Here is a 24024-nt window from a genome sequence, read left to right on the forward strand (position 1 = left end):
AGTTGGTGGCCAGTCACAAGCAGTGTTCCCCAGGGCTCTGTGTTGGGGCCAGTCCTGTTTAATATCTTTATCAATGATCTGGGTAAGAGGATCAAGTGCACCCTCAGTAAGTTTGCAGACAACACCAAGTTGGGCAGGAGTGTTGATCTGCTTGAGGGTAAGAAGGCTCTCCAGAGGGATATGGACAGGCTGGATCGAAGGGCCGAGGCCAACTGTATGAGGTTCAACAAGGCTAAGTGCCGGGTCTTGCACTTGGGTCACAACAACCCCATGCAACGCTACAGGCTTGGGGAAGAGTGGCTGGAAAGTTGCCCAGTGGAAAAGGACCTGGGGGGTGTTTGTTGACAGCTGCCTGAATATGAGCCGGCAGAGTGCCCAGGTGGCCAAGAAAGCCAATAGCATCCTGGTTTGTATCAGAAATAGTGTGGCCAGCAGGACTAGGGAAGTGATTGTCCCCCTGTACTCAGCACTGGTGAGGCTGCACCTTGAATAGTGTTCAGTTTTGGGCCCCTCCCTACAAGAAAGACATTGAGGTGCTTGAGCATGTCCAAATAAAGAGCAATGAAGCTGGTGAAGGGTCTAGAGCACAAGTCTTATGAGGAGCGGCTGAGGGAACTGAGGTTATTTCATCTGAAGAAAAGGAGGCTGAGGGGAGACCTTATTGCTCTCTACAGCTACTTGAAAGGAGGTTGTAGAGAGGTGGGTGTCGGTCTCTTTTCCCAAGTAACGAGCGATAGGACAAGAGGAAATGGCCTCAAGTTGCACCAGGGGATGTTTAGACTGGATCTTAGGAAAAATTTCTTCACCGAAAGGGTTGTCAAGCATTGGAACAGGCTGCCCAGGGAAGTGGTTGAGCCACCATCCCTGGAGGTATCTAAAAGACATGTAGATGTGGTGCTTAGGGACATGGTTTAGTGGTGGACTTGGAAGTGTTAGGTTAATAGTTGGACTTGATGATCTTAAAGGTCTTTTCCAACCTAAACAGTTCTATGATTCTATGATTCTATGAATCCCATCCCCATTCTGGACGTGATTATGTCTTAAGGCCACAGAGGCATTAATAAGGCTCAGAAGTTACCTAGAACAAAGCTGTGGATTATTCACATTGTTCTGGGTCAGGGAATGGTCCATGGCCCTTTTTTGTTGGGCTGTGCTGACATAGCTTTGAGACACCTCTTGGTTGAGGCTCTATCAAACACCTGCTCAGGTAAACAGGAATTCACGGCCTTCTGGCCTTAGAATTCAGCCTGGCCACTCAGATTCCCACCATAACATGAGACCACCCTTTCTCAAGACTCTCATGGGAGATCTAACAGGCTACTTTGGGAATACATGATAGTAGAAAGTACCAAATACACAGGCTTTTAACACTGGTGTATTATACACCACCTAGGATTTAGACAAAAGAAAAGAAAAGAAAACATCTCTGCTTAACTTTCACCATTCTCAGGCATTTCAGGGCCAAATCTTGGAGAAAGAGTGGGAGAGCCTTTTCTCCCTTTCAACAACTCTATGTCTTCCAAAACTGTCTCTGAAGAGTATCTACCTTTTATACCTTCCATTCCCCTTTATTATTGTGATTGTTTTCACCAGGACAGCACAATCCTTTACTAGGTTACCCACTCACCTACCCAGGGTGACCCATCTGTCCACACGCGGTTCTGCATATACATGTGCCTTGTGCACACAAACTCACAGGGTGGATTTTTTGAGGCACGCTCTGGCACATGTGCATCCTGAGATTCCCTGCCAAAGTAAAAGAGGTGGAGTAAAACATACGTATGTGCCCTCCACCCTCTGGAGGATTTTCCACAAGACATTTCTTCTACAGTGACAGAAATGTGCATGTTTCAATGAAAGATGAGGATGGTGCCTTCTCCATGTGTCTGGAAGATGTGACTCCAGGTATATGCCTGTCTTGTGCCAGGTCTTGTCTTTTGAACATTTTGAAGCCATCCAGAAGGGAAAAGTAAGATAAATAGAGCTGTAACTCTAAGACTGGTGACAGAGCTGGGTGACAGCATGTGGCCGTTCCTGCCAATTCTGTTACTCACTCTCTGCTTTCTTTCCTTCTTTCTTTTGTTTGTCTGTCTCTCTTTGTCTCTTTCACCAGTAGCAGCCATATTATTACACGGATGTCCTGACTGTGGGTTGTGCTGTGGGGGTTGGCTGCTGCTTTGGGACACCACTTGGAGGCAAGTGGCTGTTCTGTTTCCTTTTTCTCAGGTACCTAAATCCTCTCCTGCCTAGTCCTCTTCTCCTCTCCCCCTTTCCTGCACCATATTTTGATCATCTACCTTGAACAAAGAAACTTACCTTTAATGTTACCAACCTCCCCAGCATCTCTGACAGTCTAAGAAGTCCACATGTTGTCAGCCTTCTGGAGGCAAGAGGGAAAGGCTCTCTAGAACAGTGGTCTCCAAATTGGGGTGTACATACCCCAGGGGGTGCACAAGATGATCCATTGGAATGTGGGAAGAAAACACTGAAATTTCTTTTTTTTTTTCTAATCTAAAAAAATAAGAAATAAATTAAGCTTTACTAATATTTAGTATCCATATTGGCACTGGTGCCCTCACTCAGTCTGTATGTCGGATGGCCACTTGTCGCGTACAGTGCATGAGGTGTCCTGGGTGTAGAGTTGTTCACAACACAGAGGGCTGAGGGTGGTGCCCTCACTCATTTCCTTGCTTTCAGCATATTGCAATGTATTGCAATCAATGTGTGGCCACTTAAGTGGATTTATGGATTATATTATCTAGTGTTAATTAAACTAAGCCTCACAAAATGGACAAGTGGCTTAAAAAGATTCCTGCAAAGAGACTGTCGATTGAAGATAATACGAAAAATGTGAGCACAGATGAATGACAAGAAAATGGCAGAGCTGACACTTCTCCTACTCCTAGTACAAGCTCTTAATCAGCCATGTTACGAGATAAAAACAATGACCAGCTAATCAGGTCTGACAAGAAGTTGGCCAAAAAAATAAAAATTATCAAAGACTATTTGAAGTATGGATTCACATCTGCTATCATTAACGATGAACCTCACCCTAAGTGTATATTGTGCCTTGAAAAGTTAGCTAATGACACTATGAAGCCATCAGAATTAGCAAGACATTTAAAAACTAAGCATGCAGAACATGAAGACAAGCCTCTACAATTTTTTCAGCAACGTGTCAAGCTATGTGATATTCAATCCAGTACTTTACAAAATTTCACTGAACTTAATGATAAATGTTTAGAAGCCTCCTTTGAGGTTTCTTACTTCATAACAAAAGACAAAAAGCCACATACCACTGGGGAAACACTTGTTCTTCCTGCCACGGCAAAAATGGCTGAAATAATACACAGAAAGCAATGAAGTGGCAAACTAAAATGCATTCCTTTGTCAGCAAACACTGTGGGAAGACGCATAGAAAACATTGCTGAAGATTTGAAGAAACAAGTAGCAGTACAAATTACACAGTGTGAGAGGCTTGCTATGCAGCTGGATGAAAGTACAGATGTTTCTAACATGTCTCAGCTTATGGTCTTTGCTAGATTCTCTTTCGATAGTGAAATACATGAAGAACCACTTTCTGTGAGCCACTAAAGAAAGATCTACCAGAGAAGCTATATTCTCAACAGTAAATTACTTCTTTAATAAAAATGTTTTATGGAAAAGCTGTGCAAGTGTAACGACTGGTGGAGTGACTGCTTTGACTGCCATAAGAAAAGGATTGCATGGTAAGGTTACATAGATAGCACCACACCTGAAATGCATTCACTGCGTTGTTCATAGGCAAGCTATTGCAGCAAAGAAATGGGAGCCAGACGTGCACAAAGTGCTACAGGATGTCATTGATGTGTTTAACTTCATAAAAACAAGACCCTCAAACAGTAGAATCTTTACAATACTTCATAATGAGATGAGGAGTGACCATGAAAATCCTTTGTACCATAGAGACATTTGCTGGTTATCTCGTGGCAATGGGCTTTTAAAAGAGTTATTGCATTTAAAGACCAGTTACACATTTTTCTTTTACAAAAAGACAAGTGTTCTGAATTTGCTCTTTTCTGTGATGACAAGCGTCTGTCAGTAGCATGCCACCTAGCAGTTATTTTCAAAAAAATAAACATACTTGATGTATCCCTTCAAGGTGAAAGTGATGTTCTAACAGTAAGTGAGAAAGTAACTGCTTTTCAAAAGAAACTTGTGGAAATTTTGTGAATTTGTTGCCAAATACAATGTAAGTGTACAAATACAAAAACTCTCATATATGTACACTTAAAAACCTTGAAAACAGAACTTGCTAACCTGTTTTAAAATCTTCCAGATTAAGAGTTTCGGTGAGTTTTGAACCTATCTGTTAAAGAAATAAAAATTCAAGACCTTCTGATCAGTTTGCAAGAACAACTGATTGACATCAGGGAAGATGGACATTTACTATCCAAATTTCAACAAAAATCTTTGCATAAGTGGTGGATGGGATTGAAAAAATAATATCACAATTTAGTAAGCACAGCCAATGATGCATTTCTTGCATTTCATCTATGTATCTTTGTGAGATATCTTTTTCAGCTATTAAGACCAATTATCAAAATAAACTGAACATGGAACCAGACCTTTAAATCACTGTATCACCAAGTGTTAAATCAAGATTTAAAAAAATAAAGAATATAAATATTTTTAGTGAGAACAAAAATTTTTTTTGTTCCATTAATAAATAAAACAAATTATTTTTAAAATTTTGTTTATTTCATCTTTATCTCATCCTTTTTTAATTTCTATTTTTTGTGTACGTTTTATATTGTACATAATATATTATGTACAGTGCAGTACAGTACAGTATATTATGTAATATACATAATATACAGTACAGTATATTATGTACAGTACAGTACAGTATATACAGTATATACAGTACAGTACAGTATATACAGTACAGTAGTGCATGTATATAATTTTTAAATAAATACACATATATTGGGGGTACGTGCTCAAAAATTTTTTTATAGGGGTGTGCGTTCAAAGAAGTTTGGAGACCACTGCTCTAGACTATTTAGAAGCCTCTCTCATGCTTCTAACATTACACTTCTGATTTTAACTTTGCTCCCTTTCCAACTCTTTCTAGGGGTCCTTTTCAGCATTGAGGTCACTTCTACATACTTTGCTGTGCGCAACTATTGGAGAGGTTTCTTTGCAGCTACCTTTAGTGCCTTCATTTTCCGAGTCCTTGCTGTTTGGAACAAGGATGCAGGTAAGCTGAGAACCATTCCTGCTCTCTTTGTACAAAATTTGCTCTATTAATTTATTATTTTCCATCTTCCTCAAAACTACAACCTTGTATGATGTTTGAAACTTCTGCCATGACATGTGACTTCCAGCAGTACAGAAAGAAAGAGAAAGGGAAGTATCTTATGTCATCAATTGTACAACCCAACCTAGGTGTGCTGGAGATATGACTGAAAAATGACTGGATATGAGTCCTTGGCAAGTAAGAGGGCCCCTGAGGTGGGATTTTTGCCTCTACTCAGCATAATGTCAAGGCTGCAAATATAGAGGTATCCCATCACAGAGGATGTAATACATACCACAGTGTATGCTGCTGCGATCTGCTGGAAATGCCATGGTCTGCTTTGGTCATCTCTTGACTAGAAGCATAAAAAACAGATAGCCTAGAAAATTGAGATGATAAAATGATTAGGAGGCTACAGAATTGGTAGGGTGTGACTGAAGGTCCTGAAAAAATAACTGTCTCAAGTTACAGAAAAGCATAAGTGCAACATTTGTGCAGACAGAAATAGCACAGAACAAGCTTGTTCAGGAGAGCATTAGCAGGACTACAAATGCAGGAACAGTGACTTTCCATTTGTGGATGCTGAAATTGTAAGGGACCAGTTGTATCAGCTGGATGTTCACAAGTCCATGGGGCCTGATGGGATTCATCCCAGAGTACTGAAGGAGTTAGTGGATGTTATGGCAGGACCCCTCTCAATCATCTACCAAAGGTCTTGGGAGTCTAGGGAGGTCCCTGCAGACTGGAAGCTAGCCAAGGTTATTCCAATTTACAAACAGGGCGTGAGGGAAGACCCAGGGAACTACGGACCTGTTAGTCTAACCTCAGTTCCTGGAAAAATTATGGAGAAGATCATACTGGTTACTATTGAAAGGCATTTAAAGAACAATGCAATCACCAGGCACAGTCAACATGGGTTCACAAAGGGAAAGTCCTGTTTAACTAATTTGATATCCTTCTATGATAAGGTCACCTGTCTAGTAGATGAAGGGAAGGCAGTGGATATAGTTTTTCTGGATTTTAGTAAGGCTTTTGATACTGTCCCACATAGCATCCTTCTGGACAAGTTGTCCAGCTGTGGGATGAGCAGGTTCAAGGTGTGCTGGGTCAAGATCTGGCTGAAGGGCAGAGCTCAAAGAATTGTAGTGAATGGGGCTACATCTGGCTGGAGACCCGTCACCAGCAGTGTTCCTTAGGGTTCAATTCTAGGGCCAGTTCTGTTCAATGTATTTATCAACGACCTGGATGCAGGAGTTGAATGTACCATTAGCAAGTTTGCTGATGATACCAAACTGGGAGGTGCTGTTGACTCTCTTGAGGGACAAGAGGCCTTTCAGAGGGATCTAAATAGATTGGAGCATTGGGCTATGATTAATGGGATGAAATTTAACAAGTCCAAATGCCAGATTCTGCACTTGGGATGGAGTAACGCTGGACACAATTATAAACTGGGAGAGAAGTGGCTGGAGAGCAGCCCTGTGGAAAGGGATCTGGGGGTGTTGGTTGACAGCAGGCTTAATACGAGTCAGCAGTGTGCCCTGGCAGCCAAGAGGGCAAATCTTATCCTGGGGTACATCAAACACAGCATAACCAGCCAGTCAAAAGAGGTGATTATCCCACTGTATTCAGCGTTGGTGTCACCCCACCTTGAGTACTGTGTGCAGTTCTGAGCCCCACAATTTAAGGAGGATGTAAAGGTCCTTGAATGCATCCAGAGGAGGGCAACAAAGCTGGTGAAAGGCCTGGAAGGAATGTCTTATGAGGACTGGCTAAGGACTTTGGGCTTGGCTATTTTAGAGAAAAGGAGGCTGAGGGATGACCTCATTGCTCTCTACAGCTTCCTGAGGAGGGGACGTGGAGAGGGAGGTGCTGATCTCTTCTCCCTGGTATCCAGTGATAGGACATGTGGGAACGGTTCAAAGCTGTGCCAGGGGAGGTTTAGACTGGACATTAGGAAGCACTTCTTTACTGAGAGGGTGGTCAAACACTGGAACAGGCTTCGTAGAGACGTGGTCAATGCCCCAAGCCTGTCAGTGTTTAAGAGGCATTTGGACAATGCCCTTAATAACAGGCTTTAACTTTGTCAGCCCTGAACTGGTCAGGCAGTTGGACTAGATGATCATTACAGGTCCCTTCCAACTGAAATAGTCTATTCTATTCTCTTTCAGATACTGTGGGAATGGCAGAAGGCAGCCATTTCTTTGTAAACTTCTGGCTTATAATGTCTTTATCTTTTATTCTTGGAGTTATATCTGTTTTATTGATCTGAGCTCCATGTGGGCAGTTCCCTTACTTAAAACTGCTATAACTTATGTCTGTCTTGACTTCACAGGGTTGGATTTTTTTTGTGCTAAAACATTATTTGGCTTGAATATTCTCTTGAATATAGAAAGTGACTGCACTTTCTACTTGAATGTAGAAAGTGACTACAACTTTGTCTGTGAAACACTACCTCATATTGAGGAGTATTGAACCATCAGATCTGTCACAAAAAACACATCTTTCTGTTCTTTCCAGAGGAAAAGATAAGAAAGTCAAAGACAGGTGACAGGAGCTAATCTCCTATCCTTCACTTTATCTACTTAGTTCCCTTGCTGATTTCTCAAATCATTAAAATTAGCTTAATCCTGAAACATCTTAATTTCTGTTCCTTCTTCAAAATCATCCAGACAGCTTTAATACCCACATTAATGGCTCCTTACATTCTGCTTCATTGACTGTCTGGGTTAAAAAGTTCCATGATTGAATTGTCTATGAAAAATAGTTCCTTTTCGTAGCTCTGAATTTTCTTTGTCTGTGTTGCCAGTCTCCTTGTCCTTGTATTAAGGAACTAGAAACTTTTGTCTAGTCAAGTAACTCATTCATTATTTTATGATCCTTTATCATGCCTGCTCTAACTTATCTTTCATGTCTTTTCCTGCTCATTTCCTTCTGAAAGTTACAAGCATGGTCTTTTTAGTCTTTGTTCATGCAAGGGTTTTTCTTAGGCTTCCTCTCTGATGCCTTCACAATCTCTGAAGTCTTGTCTACTCCCAGAAGTTATGCATTCGGTAGATAAGCAGATGTCTTTGTGCCAGTTTCCTGTATGGCTACTATTATCACCCAGTAAGAAAGCCTTTGTATGGGGTGGGTTAATGTACTTGAAAGTGGAAGAAACTGCTTTCCTTAATGTGCATTATGCACATCTACCTGTAATGTTCATGTGGAATGTGTAAACTATTGCAAATTCATACATAATATATGAACTAACTTTTCTGCTTAGGCAAGCATTTTCCATTTTCTTCCAGAATATTTTTGGGATGAAATTATCAGAGTTCCAAGCAGATGTGGCTATCAAATGGATTTACTGGAAGGCATTACAATACTGCAATGCAATACTGTGCATTATAATACCATTTTTATGCAGCTTTTACACACTTCTAGCAGCCACAGTTAGGAAAAAGGTAAAAAGACCATTTTCCTAGAGCTGTCTACAGTGATCCAACTCTCTTTCTTGAAATACTATTGTTAAATTAGATTCCTTTCTAATGTGTCATTTATCTTCCCCCAATGTATTACTTTGCATTCATCAATACAGAACATTGCCTTTCTCATGCAGTCCTCTCTGCTTCCAACAGGATAAACTAATTCAGTATCACGTGTAGATTTTGCTGTCTTCCTCAGAAAATTCATAATCATAGAATCATAGAAAGATTTACTTTGGAAGAGACCCCTGGAGCTCTCTACTCCAAACTCCTGCTTACAGCATGGACAATTTTCTCTCTGGGTATCTGTTCCAGTGCTGAACCACCCCTCCAAAAAGACGCATTTGCTCATTATATGTAGACAAAATTCCCTTGTTGGAAGTAGTGCCCATCACCTCTCTTTCTTTCACTGTGTCTTTACAACTTCCCCATGAGGAAGGGGAGACTTCTGTTAGAATCCCCTTGGGCCTTCTAGTTTCCAGGCTGAGCAGAGCTAGTTCCTGCAGCCTCTCCCTCTGCCCATGCCCTGGACCATCTCGTGGCTCACCACTGGACTCTCTCCAGTTTTGTTTGTACTGGGTTTTCTAGATGTGGTTTCTTCAGTGCCATATAGAAGGAAATAATCACCACCATAAACCAGATGGTTGTGCTTTTGCTGATGTGGCCGTTTGTGGTTAGCTTTTATTGCCACAAGGGCACATATTAAGCATTGTACCCACCAGGATCCACTCGCATGAGAGCTTTTCCTGTTCACTAGGCCACCAGACTGTACCGACGCATGTGCCACTCCAGGTGCAGGACTAAATATTTGTCTTTGTTGAATTTATCATGTTCCTACTGGTCAGCTCCTCCAGTTTGTGGAGGGTGCTCTGAATGAAGCCCTCCAGGTGACAAACCACCCCCTTCTCTCCCTCCCCAGTTCAGTATGGTCACTGATGAGTGAGTTCCATCCTGTCATCCAGGACATTAATGCAGATGTTAAACAGGATCAGCTCCAATATTGACCTCTGAAGAAATCCATTCAACACCACAGGGCCCCAAGACAACAATTAGCAACTCCTGCTACATGTGTACTATGACACTGTGACATGTCTGACATGATAAACCCACTTTTTTTTCTCTCTCTGGGCTAGCTTCTGATCCATGGTAATATTTTCCCTTTTGCTGTTTGATCAGTGGACCTCCACATGAGGCTCCACAGCCTCATGTGGGACCTCTCAATAATCTAAATAAATACCATTCCCCTTAATCTGGTTTTACAGTTTTGTTAAAAAACTCCACATCACAAAGTTTTTATTCATTTGAATTATCTTTTTGGGATTTTTCCTTGGCTTTGAGGTTCAAAACAGGTATTTCCAGGGTTGTGCTTGCTTTTAAAATCTATATGTATTTAACCAATTTGCCAGGTGCTAATGCACAGCTCTCTTTGTACTTTACCACATTGCACCACAACCTTCTTAAACACATAATCTACCCATCGGTCCCCCTCCAGTCCCAGGAAGCCCTGATGCTCATTAAAGAAGGTGAATTATTTTTTTAAAATAGCTCATCCATGTCAATCCTAATCTGCCTCAGATTTTAATGCTTTTTATGCCTGCAGCTTGTTTAACATTTATTGTCATTTTTTACCTCCAAACTGCATCATTGCTACCAGGAAGTAGCAGGTAGGTAAGCAATCACATCAGAGTAGACAGGTGCAAATAAGTTGTGTAGCATCTCACCAAAATTCTTCTTTTTCTTAGACACATAAAATCATTGCTGGCTTCTGGATACTGATAGCTTTGCTGGCTGGCTTTACACCATTATCTGTACTTTACAAATAACATCTGGACCATTCTGGTTGGCTGCTGCAACTTAGGCCCCTGTTTGCTAATCATAGAAGACTGGAGTCCTGCAATTTGCAGGATTTCTGTTTTACCATGTCCTGAGCCTTCATCTTATTTGCCATAGTGTTTTACACCTTGCCTTCCTCCTGCTCTTTCTGATCACTTCTACACATGGCTTAGTGGTATTTTAAAGTTCGAAGCTTTTTTAAGTAGACTTTCCCATTAAATGGACTTTCTAATTTCTTTTTACTTCTCTTAACTTTCACATTGTAAGAGTTGGACAGCTACTCTAAGCTAGTAGAGTTTGTAGCCAATGGAGAGAAAAGGGCTTAGCCATGCAGTTTCAGGATGGCTTAGTCACTCAGGAAAGAGGATGAAGATAGGTGGGATGAATCTTTCTGTAGGAATCTCTTTCTGTCTTGTGGGAGTAGAGAAGGAACCTGGAAAGAGCCAGACTAAGTGCTGTGACTGTTTCTCTTTGCCTTGGTCATCTTTGCCACCCTGGGGCAAAACTCTTCGGAAGTGAGCCCTCCTATAAATTTAATGCACTGTCATTTAGTGGCTTGGACTATCTGTTTTCTAAAACTAAATCGAGATGATCCCTTTCTTGGGCTGATCTAACAAAAAGGAGGACATCCTGCTTTTCACCATCTTCCCTCCCTGACTGTTCTTCCACCCCTCCCTTGTACCATCTCTGCGTTCGTTGGACCCCTCCATTCAATGCACTTCCCTGGCAGAGGACTAATCCAGGAAAAGAGCAGATGGGTTTTCTGGTAGGTTTTAATGAGGTGAAAGAACTCTGTGAAGGCTTTAACATGTGTCAGAGTGGGCCTGACAGGAAGGGAGAACAGTGCAGCCAGGAGGGAAGGAACAGGGTGAAGAGACAGGGAGTAAGAGCTTCCCATTTTGGATAGTAGCATGCTGTTAGACAGGCTTAGCTATCTTAGGTAATGTAACCCATAGAGAGCTGATTAAATCATTGCTCTAAACCTGGTCCTGTCTGACCAATTAACAAGTAATTAATGCCTCCTGTAATTATCATGTAATGCTAGATTTTCACTGCTTCTTTTCTTTCCTCATTGTGCAAATAATTTCTTCTTCCAGGGCAAGTTGGGATTTATATCCATCCTCATTCAGCTGCATTTTCACGCTGCACTAGATTGGTAATTTGTACTTCACCTATGGGCATACAGATACTTACTGTTTCCACACAATTAGGTATCTCCAGGTAAAAGCAGGACAGGTTTCAGCATCTGAGTCATTTTAGCAGTGCAACACTACCAGGAGAGGTGAGCTGGAGAAGATGGGGCTTAGCTGATCTTTTCCATCTCCACTTTCTAAGACTTTCATTCTTTTGGTACCAGTCAAAATTTTTGCAGATATAACTTCAGAGAAGATCTGAGTTTTGCTTCTAGAAGGCAATCACAACTCTGCATGACACAGCTTCCCTAGATATGTAAGCACTGCCTGCCTTGGCAAAGAGAGTTCAGTGAGTATAGTGGGAAGAGTTTTTATTTCCTAAAGAACGGATGGTGGAAGAAAAGAAAGAAAAGAAAACTCTTTAAAAATCTGGGATTGTAGCTAAAAAGAAAATATACATTCCCTGAAAACAAACCTATACCATCTAGAGTGCTAGGGTTGCAAGTGCTCAAAAATAGGCACTACTAAAATCAGAGCAGTCTGCCAATCTGTAATATTGTGTATAATGTCATGAAATCCCACAGGAACATGTATATAACTAGTTAACCTGTCCCTTACACCTAGCTTTTATGGCATTTAACTTCTCACCTCATTATTCCCTTTCCTCCTCTACCTCTTTCTTCCTTCACAGTTACCATCACAGCCCTGTTCAGAACGAACTTTCGCATGGATTTCCCCTTTGATCTGCAAGAGCTGCCAGCATTTGCTGTAATAGGGTAAGTTACCAGGAGCCTGGCTCCTTGTTCTACAAAGGTTATCATGTGAGCTCTGTTAGGAATTATTTTGCAAAACAGTTACAGGTCTTTTGAACACTTTGATTGTCACAATTAAGGCCTCTGCTTGTTGGGATTCCTCCTTCAGAAATGGTGCCCATGTAACACAATGGGTAATGTGGGTACTATCAAGCTCTTTGCTATTTCCTTTCCATATATCTTTTTCAGAAATTAAGTTCTGGAAAAAAAGTAAGTCTAACTTGGTCTAGGTTCTGGGTATAGATTTACTGAATGGCCCTTTAACCATGTTGATGGCATCCCCAAATGAACTGACCCAACAAGTATGGCCTTTTCACTTGACAAAAATGGGGCAAAAGATTTAACCAGGAAGTTTCCCTTTTACAAGGTCAGAATGGTTATCATTTTCAAGAGAGATTGGTACACTCAACATGGTGGCAAGGGTAACTGAACCATAATTGGATCCAATGAGAAAAACAGTTAATTTATTAAGATGAGTGTCAGTTTTATTTTATTTATGGACATATCTGAGTTGTTTTCATTTGTGGAGGAAATTTTGGGAAAAGAAAGGAAGAACTTAAGAAAAATGAGAAAATAATTGGGAGATACTAGAGAAAACCTGAGTTTGGAATTGCTGTGAGGAAAAGTCTTGGGTTAGAGCTTCAGAGAGGCTCCAGGGAAATCACTGCAGAGCAGTAGTGAAGGGAATACACTGTAGGAACAAATACCTGTGCTGGCATTGTGAACATACTCTGTTGCAAGACCTGGATCCAAGATCAGAAATATAGTTGAGTTTTTCCAGCTCCTTTTAGTAGGCTGCTCTCATATTCATTTACTTGAATATGAACTCAAGTAGGATTTTTTGAAGACATAAAATATCTTGAAAATCTATGAATATACAGGAGCTTTTGCTAGTAATATATATCCACTTTGTTCTTCTCCTTAAATAGACTTGCGTGCTGAACTTGGGGGAATCTATTTGTTTAGATTGGCAAGGACAAAGGTATTCCTTGTGATTTACAGCTGATAGAATGAAAAAATTCTTGTCATTCTGTTTCAAACAGGGTTGGCAGAGCTGGGTTTTTGCAGTATTGTACATAGGCTAGGAAAGGAGTATATGACAACTGTGAAATGCTTTCAAATGCCTGGGTGTCCAATGTGGTAGTTTAAAAAAAAAAAGCTAAAGACTTGGATAGTCTTGGATAAAGTCCTGATGCCAACTTGGAATGCTCCAGATTCTCTTAACATTAAGTTTCAAAGTTGAACTCTCTTTCTATCCAACATATTTCTTCACTTTCAGGTAGGACAAAAAACTGAGCCAGCCCAAGCACTATCAACAGGTAGATCTTGTTCTTCTGTGTCAGCAAATGTTGTTAATTTGCAAAATGTATACAGGAGGAGCACTTCTATTTTATTGACAAATTGATAGGCAGGAATGGAGGGATCTATTTTTTAATATAAAGTATTATAAAGAAATTCCGCTCACTGTGCAGCCCTTAGGCTTGTATTGCCTAAGGGACTGGTCTATTTTAACAGTAGTGCTAAACAGTGCTGGCTTAAAATACTTAAAAGAAGCTCATTGGACAAGTTTTTCTGTGAACAGCTTTATATTTAGTTTAAACTTGTTTCTATGCAATTTTTAAATTATCAAGCAGGATTTTTTCAACATACAGCTTTTTAAGTAAGCTAAATTAATCTTTGAATGAGATTTGGCAAAGGCCTGCATAACATATAACAAAGGAAAATTCCATTGATTTTAAAAATTAATAGAATGAAAATATTACCTCTTTATCCTCAGTATTCTGTGGGTTAATTATTTGCCACATAAAATAATACTTCCCCATACCAATTCTAAATGCACTCTTTTTTCACTCTTTTTTTTTCCTTCACCTTTGCGTATTAGGCCCTATTTATCCAGGTCTCATTAAGCTAGAGAGCACAAGGATCAAGGCCAGTCCTTAGACAAGTATACTTTTTTGGCTTTATTAGGATCAGGAACACAGGCCTAAGTGATTAGGATCATAGAAATGACATACTTTGCTTTAGGCACAAGAGTTGCTATTACTTTTAATATTTGATGTAGGTATATAATTTTGCTGAGTTTTGTTAAACTCCCTTCATTTTTACTATTTCCTGTTCCAACCTGATGTCTAAGTTCTGACAATACTGGTCTTTGTCCAGTTGCTCTTCTCCAGCCCCCACTGAGATCTGGCAGTCCTTTTTAATAGATTGTTTTATAAGTTTTTATAGATGAGATGTCCCCCTCTAAGCAAGAGAAAATTGAAGTGGTAAAATGGCAGTGTGTGTGACAAAGAGGTCCAAAATAATCTCTCCCCTTTCATCAGGGAGTCAATATCTTCAAGTGAGTTGCTGTAGGAGTAACCCTCTAGGTGACATTTAAAAGACTTCATAAACAGCTGAAGATGAAAAACAGTTAAACTCAGTTTCTTGGTTGATGGCTTGTGTATTATCTGTTGTTTGGTATCATTTTATTTCATTTTCTCCACTTTAGGATATGTTCTGGATTCCTTGGAGCATTTTTCGTTTATCTCAATCGCCAAGTGGTCCTATGCATCCGCCGTCACACAGCTCTGAGCCAGTTTCTCACCAAATAGTGAGTGCCTTTGAAGATACTCTCTTTAGAGACCAGATTTTTATACCCTATTGGTATTGAATAGTAACAAATGCTTCCTGGAAGCTAGTAGAACTATTTCAAGGTAAGATAGTAAAAATATGAGAGACTGAAATTATATGAGAATAAGATATCTGCAAACATCAAGAGAATTTGTTCTGAGATGGATTTTTTCTTGACCAGCCCCAATAGTTTCAAATAGCTTCTTGATTTAGAAGGGAGACTCTGTAACATTCATTAAGAGGACAAGGGAAACTACTGATTGGACAGAAAATGTTTTTAATTAGAAAATCAATGATCATGCTTCTTAAGATCATGCTGCCTCTGCTTATTTCTTTAGAACCTGCAAAAAATAAATTCAACATAATTTGTATTTAAGAAAATTAAATACAACTGAAATCTATGTCTTTAAAATCTAAATTTTTAAAAATCAAAATGTAGGCAAAAATGTAAAGAATGTGCTGCAGTATTGCAATTACTGCATACTTACGAACCAAAAGCTGAAACTGATAGTAACCAAATGGTATGAATTGTAGCATGGAAGAGAATGCAAAACAAAATAAAATCTTAGCAATAAAGGTTTTACAGGGCACTTGAAGATACTTTTTTCCCCTCTCTAATAAACTTATAACTTCCAAAGTTATAACCTGAAGAAGAAAAGGTGGCTAACTGTAAATGGCTTCAGTCTCTTTACAGAAGAAACCTGATGCTGTGAGAATTTTTTAAGTTGAGAGGTGTGGAGGACCTACCTTTCTTAGCAAGTTGCAGATCTGAGCAGAAGAAAACCACTAGTTAAAAAGAAGTTCAAACTAACTTACTTAATCTATTATGTGGAAGAAAAATTGTCTTTCTTCATTATATAGCATTACCCACAAGCACCAGCAAAGCTAGCAAACAAAGTTAACAGAGAAGTGGAGCAAAGCCTGAAAAGTGGGAATTTAAACTTTTCACTAATTTCTCAGAATTTTGTAGGTTCTTAGACTGAAAGAAATTAAAGGTTGCATTTTGTCTTCCTGAATACCACAGCATCTCAGCCAGAACTTCCTGTAGGGAACACAGTAATTTGTCAGCGGAGGCCTGACAGGATTAGTCCAGCACGTGGAGGCAGCTTAGACTTATGTTGTATTAGTGCCCATGAAGTGGCACAGTGTACCCAGAGATCCATCCTGGGATTGGACACAGCAGTAGGAAAACACAGATGGCTTCAGCCTGCTGTCCAGCTATGCCCCACTGGCCCTGCACAGCTAGACCCACTAGCCACCAAGGACACCTTCCCAAAAATTGTGACGGTCAGCATTTCAATGGAAAGAAAAACAGTTCTTCTCATAAGAATTAATGCAATGGGGGATGCATGCAGAAACATATGAAAAAACCCTGCATTTAAATACACTAGGACAGGATAGATTGCATGGGGGATGAAGAGGCAAGACTGGCATAATCAGGACAAATGGAGGAGGTGCTGGCTTTTGACAATAGGTCAACACATCATTGTAAATACATATCTCCCTGAGTATTCAAGTCTGTGCATTTTGTATATCCCTCTCTCCCTCCCTCCCTCCCATTACATTAATTCTGATGGGAAAAATGGCTTTGCTGACAGTTGAACTCTCTATGAATGATGATGATCGGTGGAGTAAGGCATTAAATTGCCAGTAACAGAACTCCAAAGCAATGGATACAGATGTGGCAGAGAGCTTTCACAGAAATAGCATTCATAGTCCTGAAGTGATAGCACTACAAGAAAAGAATGTGAGGTTATTTTAATAAACTTTTATTTCTTTTCAGCCGCCTCATATACCCTGGGGTTATAACCTTCCTTATAGCAACTGTGACCTTTCCTCCAGGATTTGGGCAGTTCATGGCAGGAGAGGTGAGAGTGGGATGTGTATTTGCAATTCTGTGCAGTTCTGCGGAACAGTCTCCCCTTATCCTGTGCCCTGATAAACCATAAGGTTTTATGTCACGGAAAGGGGAAGAAAGATTTGGGAGGACTTTGGACTGAGGAGGGACTATATTCTGAGACTTATGATCTCTGCTATCTCCTTCATATAAAACTTGAGAAAGGTCCACTCTCCTAAGCAAGTAATAAGGAAGATGTTACCCCATGTGTGAAAGTAGTTATACTTTCACCAGTTCAGGTAAAGTCCTGTCTCTCTTCCTGAAGCTTAAAAATGTGAATTAAGTCTCATAACCATGAATTACCGAAGTAAAAATCTCCTCCACTTTCTTGGACCAGAGGTAGAATATTTACTCCATCTAATCTCATGGCTCATGCCTGGTTGTTTTTGCTGTTTAGTTGATGCCACGGGAAGCCATCAGCTCTCTCTTTGATAACTATACCTGGGCAAAATACACAGGGGACCCTCAGATCCTAGGGAAATCTGCTGCCTGGATCCATCCCAAAGTCAGTGTCTTCATCATCATCCTGCTTTTCTTCCTCATGAAGGTAGGAAACCCAGTTCACCATAACCCTTCTCCACTCAGAGTGACTGTTCTTGATCCTTTGTAAAATAGTTTGTGAACTGCCAATGAGGACTTGCTGGGTATTGAATGAAGCACTACAACTGAAATGGGGTCTTACATCTTTTGAAGTGATTTTTGCCCAACTTGAATGCAAGATTACCAAAATTATTAGGGAATAGTTTCCTGGCCTTAATATAGTGACCTCCTTCACTGCTCCCTAGGTCATCTTCCTCATGCATCCTGCTGAATGACCTTCAGTACCCACTGTGTAGTAGTTGGTAGGGAGGACTACATCAGGAAAGATTTCTCAAGTTCCAGAAAAATAAGTAATTGAGTAAAAAGCTCTCAGATAATTTATATTTGGTCTAAATAAAGTCTGATACAGTCTACTTGATATTCCTGGCTACAGATAGGAGACAAATAAGAATATGCAAGCACAATCTATAGTTGCATGAGGCTCAAGGATTTGTTAGCAGTACTGTAACTTGATGGAGAAATGCAGCTGAAAACAGTTTTACTCACTTCTTGGAAAACAACAGTGGATTAAATGTTCTGAGCTGACATGGTCTGTGGAAGTTGCAACTGTTCAGCCTCTGAAAGGATCAGCTGGGTAACTGACACATGACAGAGCAAGAAAAGAGATTTGAAAGAAGAAAACATTATATTCCAGTATTCAAAATACAACTAGCAAGAAAGAGGTTTTCCTAAGGGGGGGGGGGATAAAAGGGTAAAAATTTCATAGAAATGGTGATTTTTTTGTAGCAAAGAAGCAAAAGAGCTAAGGCCACCTTGCAATAGCAGTAGATCAGGAATGGACATCAATGATTCATTGACACAGCTGATTCCACCTAAAGTAAAACACTATCAAATTTCTGGCAGGCAGTTAAGGGTTCTGCTTGTGTGATAATTCTGATTACACTGTATCAAGCAGACTTTATGGTCTCATTTACTTGAATAAAAGAGGGATGGACTACATGGTGTATCTATCCTGACTCTATCTCCTGTGTCTATCTGACTCTAGAAAGCCAGTATCAAATTGATGGTCCAACCCATCCTTACAGCATGTTCCTCTACCATGGGCTGAGAGACACTGTTCTGCTCTTTGTTACCTTTGTAGAGGGCTTTCCTAAATAGAAGGCTACATCCTGGCTTCATTTTCCCTTTTATGCCAACCATCTTATGAGAGTTACAGTGGAAAAGCTGTCTTGGGTGGATTTCCTTTCACTAAACTGACTGTCTACAGATTAGTAACTTGTCTACAGCTACAACGTCTGCAGAGGCATCACCTCCTCAAAGGTGGACCTTGAACAGGAAGGATTTGCCCAGTCTGAGGATAATATGGTCCTGAAATACCTGAAAGTATTGCTCTTGATGTGCTGGCCCATAGTTTTCTTTCTCCTATGGATGATACTGCTGCAGCAAGGGACATCTTGCCAGTACACTTCTTTGTACAAGCTTTTGAAACAGCAGCATTCTCTGTGTTTCCCTCAACTGTGGAAATCTCTTGTCATATTGCCTGAGAAAGTCTGAGTTGAGGTGTTTGTAAGATTAGGCTGTTGTCTCCAGAAGAAGTCTATATGTGCTGGGCTAAGTCAGCATTTGAATTGGTCTTAGCAGTACCAGGACAGATTTCATCATTTTGCCCAACATAGTGATAGGACAAGAGGCAACAGACACAAGCTACAATAAAGGAAACTTATGACAGTTGGACTTCAGGAAAAAATTCTCCCCGGAGTGTGGGTCAGCAGTGGCACAAATGCCCAGAAAAGCTGGGAAATCTCCACCCTTCAAGATGTTCAGAACTCACGTGGGCAAGGCCCTGAGCAACCTGATCTAACTTACAAATTAGCCTTTCTGGGAGCAGGGAGTTGGGGGAGAGACCTCCCTTCCCTTCACACTGAAATCTTTCTGAGTCTGAAATTTTGACAACCTTGTTCTATGAAAAGTGAAGCTGTTTGGAGCAGTAGGAAATCTAACTTCTGAGGTCCAAGGCAAAGGAGTTATCATATTCATCCACCCCCGTGGTGATTCAGCTTCCCTGCCACCACAGCAGTTGCTCAGAGGTCCTCTGCGTCGGTGTTGGCGTGTTGCCAGAGTTCCTCCAGCTCCCCTTCACACCCCACAGCCCCTTTACACTTCACTTTCTGGCTGAACTTCCAGATCCCTCAGAACATGTCTCCTCACGGATTCACAGGCTGGGCAGTAGAGCGGGGCTGCAGAAGATGGTATTGCTGCTCAGTAACAACCGCGTCCTCTGCCTCTGTTCTAGTTCTGGATGTCTGTCATTGCTACCACGATGCCAATCCCCTGTGGAGGCTTCATGCCTGTTTTTGTTCTAGGTGAGTTTCAATTTTGTGTTGCAGCATATAGGTCTGACAGGTGGAGAGGATAAGAGAGACATTGCGTAGGTACCCAGTCTGTTTCTTCTAGTGGATGAGGAGTCATCACTTGATGTCTATGACAAGCTTGGTTAACAGTCCATATACCAGCCTCTCAGTCTCTGCTTTTGGCATTTGTCCACCCCCCAAATCCAAATGCTGAGGAGAAAATCCCTGTCCTTTTACATAGGGAAAGCCACACTGTAGGGAGGCATGCTGAGCCATGGCCTTCTAAGTTCTCTGCCTCTTCACCTACAGAGAAACTCTAATCCTACAATTAGCAGTAGTTGCTCCTTTCACCCCTGAAGGCCAACTAGAAGACATAACCTTAAAACTAGTACCTGCAATGTAATCCAATACTTAGTCATTTCTTCTGAGTGAAATATGGTAACATATGGGAGTTTATTGGTTTTTTAACTGGTTTTAATTCCAAGACCAAAAAATGAAAAGAATATGATGCTAATGTTAAGAAAGAGAGGCTATGTTAGACTAAAGTATACAAGCTCATGAAGTTCAGCATTAAGTATCCACAGCTCTTAAATGAAATGGTGCGTGCTAAGGACCTCTGGGTTCTGGCAGGCAGCAACTGAATATGAGTCAGTAGCATGCCCTTGCAGTGATGAAGGCTAACCACAAACGAGGCTGTATTAGGAAAAGCCTAGCCAACAAGGCAAAGAAATTGGTTATTTCCCTGCATTCAGCATTTTGGACACAATTCTGGAATATTGTGCCATTCCGTGTCCACCTGGCCACCAAGAGAAGGCCAAGAGGGGATCTAACTGCAGCCTTCACCACCTAATGCAGCAGGGGATAGAGAGGATAGAAAGATTCCTCTTAGAGATACACAGTAAACAGGAGGTAAAGGCACAAGTTGCAACGGGAAATTCTGATGGGACGTAAGAAAAAAATTGTTTCCTTGGTGAAGGTGCTCAGAAAAGCTGGAGAATCTCCATCCTTGCAGACTTTTAAAGCTTGTCTGGACAAGCCCCTGGGTAACTTGATCTCACTTTGAAATTAGCCCTGTTGTGAGCAGAGGTCAGAACAAGACCTCTAAAAATCCCTTCCCACCTAAATTCTTCTGTAAGCTGTGATTCCAGTGTTTGGACATTCATAGAATGAGTGTGTGAAGGGCCTCAACTGTGATCTGGACTGACATTGTACATATTCTGAAAATATTTCCTCCTACCTGGGAATCACAAATAACACTGTGCCTGGTGCGCCTAAGTGGAAGAATGAGGGGTCAACTGTTTTTACGTATCTTAGTACCTTTTTGTCCTCTTCAGTCTAACTTCTATATTTTGTAACTGAGGAATACTCTTTAGTCCCCAGTGTCATTTTAATGTAAGTTTTGATTTTGTTTCTGTTAGAAAATACTCAAGTGGTTGCCCAGCATAGCTGTACAGAACAGACTCAGTGTTCCTTAGATGTTATTTCTGTAATTGTCAGTGATATTTTCCAGGTGCTGCATTTGGGCGTCTTATTGGAGAAATCATGGCATCACTTTTTCCCAACGGGATCCTCTTTGATGGTATTGTTTATCAGATCTTACCTGGAGGGTATGCTGTCATTGGTGAGTCTTCGCGTCTTTCTTTTTCTTCACCTGGTCCCATCCCCATGACTTTCTTGGTTGACATGACATGCTGTTTCTATATGGCAGTCTTCTTCTCTCCCTATTCATTTTCCACCCTACCTGGGAAAGGTGCAGCAGCTCTGACAGGAGCAGTGAGCCATACTGTCTCCACTGCTGTGATTTGCTTCGAGCTCACAGGTCAGATCTCTCACATCCTCCCCATGATGGTGGCTGTCATTCTTGCCAACATGGTGGCCCAGAGTCTGCAGCCCAGCCTCTATGATAGCATCATCCAGGTGAAGAAGTTGCCCTACCTGCCAGACCTGGGCTGGAATCACATAAGGTATAGTAGTAAAACAGAGGTGGAGGTGGGGAGTAGCAAAGAAATAAAGCAGAAGAGGATGAGACCATGGGAGAATAAAAGGTCATGAAAAGGGGATAGTACTACAAAGAAAATAAAAAGGCAGAATAGGCCTGGCGTGAGAAAAAAAAAGTGGTGGAGTAGAACTCGGGTTCATGCACAGAAATGGAGAAAAGTCCTTTTTTTCACTGAAAGCACAGATTTGAATAACCTGCAACGTTACTGAATTTGTATTAATATTACCAAATTGCTTCAGTTTAAAAATTTAAAAGTCAAGTGTCTCATTTTCCATTTTTTTCTGAATTCAGTGGGGTTTGGATTTTCTCTCCAGCAAATGTTTGAAACATCATTTTATTTGGATAGTTTGGTTAAAACAAAATTCAATTATTCATATACATTTCTTCCTCTCTCTAGTATATATAATATATATAGGTATGTACATATAAAGCATCTATACATATATGTATATATATATGTGTGTATTTTTATGGTGAGGGGTAATGGAGTGGAATACAACTGTAACAAAAGTCCAGTTAATCTGTGTTGATCCTGTTGGAAAGTCTTCTTTGGTTATTCTCACAGAAGATTATTTAGCAACGGTATTGAGAACACTATTTAAAGAAGTGGTCATTTATATATTTCTTTAAGGAATTTATCTGCTAGACATTTTTAATATGCCAACTCTTCACCCTATTGTCCATCAATTCACAGCAAATACAATATCTTTGTTGAGGATATTATGGTCCAAGATGTGAAATTTGTCTCCTCCAACTGTAAATACCGAGACTTACAAACTCTACTGCAAAGCACCACTGTTAAGACTTTGCCTTTGGTGGACTCACCAGGTAAGCAATGTGTAGCAACTGGTCCTTCCTGAAGACTGTCTCAGCTTAAAGAGCCAAAGAAACTAGCTTTAAAATTACATGCTGTGAAGGAGACAGTGTGACCCACTACATAAAAAAATGATCCTAAATATCTTCTGCTATGGATGATGTACGACAGAAGGCTCTTTCAGCTGGTCAGACAGGTAAGCTGGAGTGTGGGCAGTGAAGCAGATATAGCAGGTAAGGAAGGTGTGTGGGAAGTTTGTGGACTGAACTGTGACAAGAGGGAGGGATCTTGCATAAGTAAAGAGCCTGCTTCTGATGTGGTGCTGAGGAGTGGAACAAGTTGGGGATCGTGAGCTTCCCACAGTCCCACAGTATATTAGCAGCAACTAGCAGGGCTGGTCAATGACTCTTGTATAGCTCTAGATAGTATCAGTACAAGCACTATGAAGAGGCTGGAGGGAAGAAGGGGCAGTGTGTGGCAGGGGACATTCAAAACCTTGAAGCGGCTTAATGGTTTCTCTGCCCTGTGTTATGCAGAGACCATGATCCTTCTGGGGTCCGTAGAGCGATCTGAACTGCAGGCTCTCCTCCAGAGACATATAAGCCCAGAACGGCGACGGCTCCTCAACAGAGAAATGCAGCAGAAGCTGTCTGAGGCACCCTACGATGGGCACAGCAAGGGACCATGGGCAGCCCTGCCAAACCTGAAGCATGAATCTTTTGCTTATGTTGATGAGGATGAGGATACAGATGAGAAAGGAGAGGTGAGGGAGAGAAGTGGAGAGACTGCAACACAGAGACTGCTTAAGAAGCAGTAAGACATTTGGAGAGGCTGAGAAAGAAATGACACAGGGTGGACTTTCTTTTCTCTCCTTTCCATAACAGCTGCCTCAGCCCCCAAGTCCCACTCCCAGTTACCCAGAGGAGCCCAATGGTCCAACAAGTCCTCTTAAACAAATGCCTGAAACTTTGGAGCCACAGCAACTCCCAGGTATGGTAAATTCTGGCATGCCTCAGCCACATCCTAGCCAGCTTGAGGAAGCTTTCATCCTAACTGTGTGTACATGCCTGTGCGAGGTGCTGATTTCCCAGAGACTGAGAGAAGGAGCTTTCTCTGCTGTTCCTTTATTAAAGGTACTTTGTTAATGCACCTCAACATCAATGTAACATACCTGGAAATATTTTCTGTTTGTGATCCCTCAGAGAGTATGGCAAAAGTAGGCCCACTCAGTCTGCTCTCTCTCTGTCAGTACTCCCCACTCCATCCTTTGCAATAACATCTCCTTGG

General features: G+C 41.0%; 1 protein-coding gene across 1 annotated transcript in view; it reads left to right on the forward strand.

The window, feature by feature from the left end:
* CLCN1 (chloride voltage-gated channel 1) overlaps window positions 1–24024 on the forward strand; it is a 44565-nt gene that overhangs the window by 14476 nt on the left and 6065 nt on the right. Inside the window, exons 8-18 of the mRNA XM_075510339.1 lie at window positions 5117–5242; window positions 12403–12487; window positions 15015–15116; window positions 16920–17004; window positions 17431–17580; window positions 19867–19936; window positions 21435–21545; window positions 21675–21888; window positions 22618–22751; window positions 23274–23500; window positions 23622–23727. Coding sequence (XP_075366454.1) covers window positions 5117–5242; window positions 12403–12487; window positions 15015–15116; window positions 16920–17004; window positions 17431–17580; window positions 19867–19936; window positions 21435–21545; window positions 21675–21888; window positions 22618–22751; window positions 23274–23500; window positions 23622–23727 — 1410 coding nt within the window. The remainder of the gene's footprint in view (window positions 1–5116; window positions 5243–12402; window positions 12488–15014; window positions 15117–16919; window positions 17005–17430; window positions 17581–19866; window positions 19937–21434; window positions 21546–21674; window positions 21889–22617; window positions 22752–23273; window positions 23501–23621; window positions 23728–24024) is intronic.

Source organism: Mycteria americana, chromosome 1, assembly GCF_035582795.1.
Source record: "Mycteria americana isolate JAX WOST 10 ecotype Jacksonville Zoo and Gardens chromosome 1, USCA_MyAme_1.0, whole genome shotgun sequence".
In the NCBI taxonomy this organism is placed as follows: Eukaryota; Metazoa; Chordata; class Aves; order Ciconiiformes; family Ciconiidae; genus Mycteria; species Mycteria americana.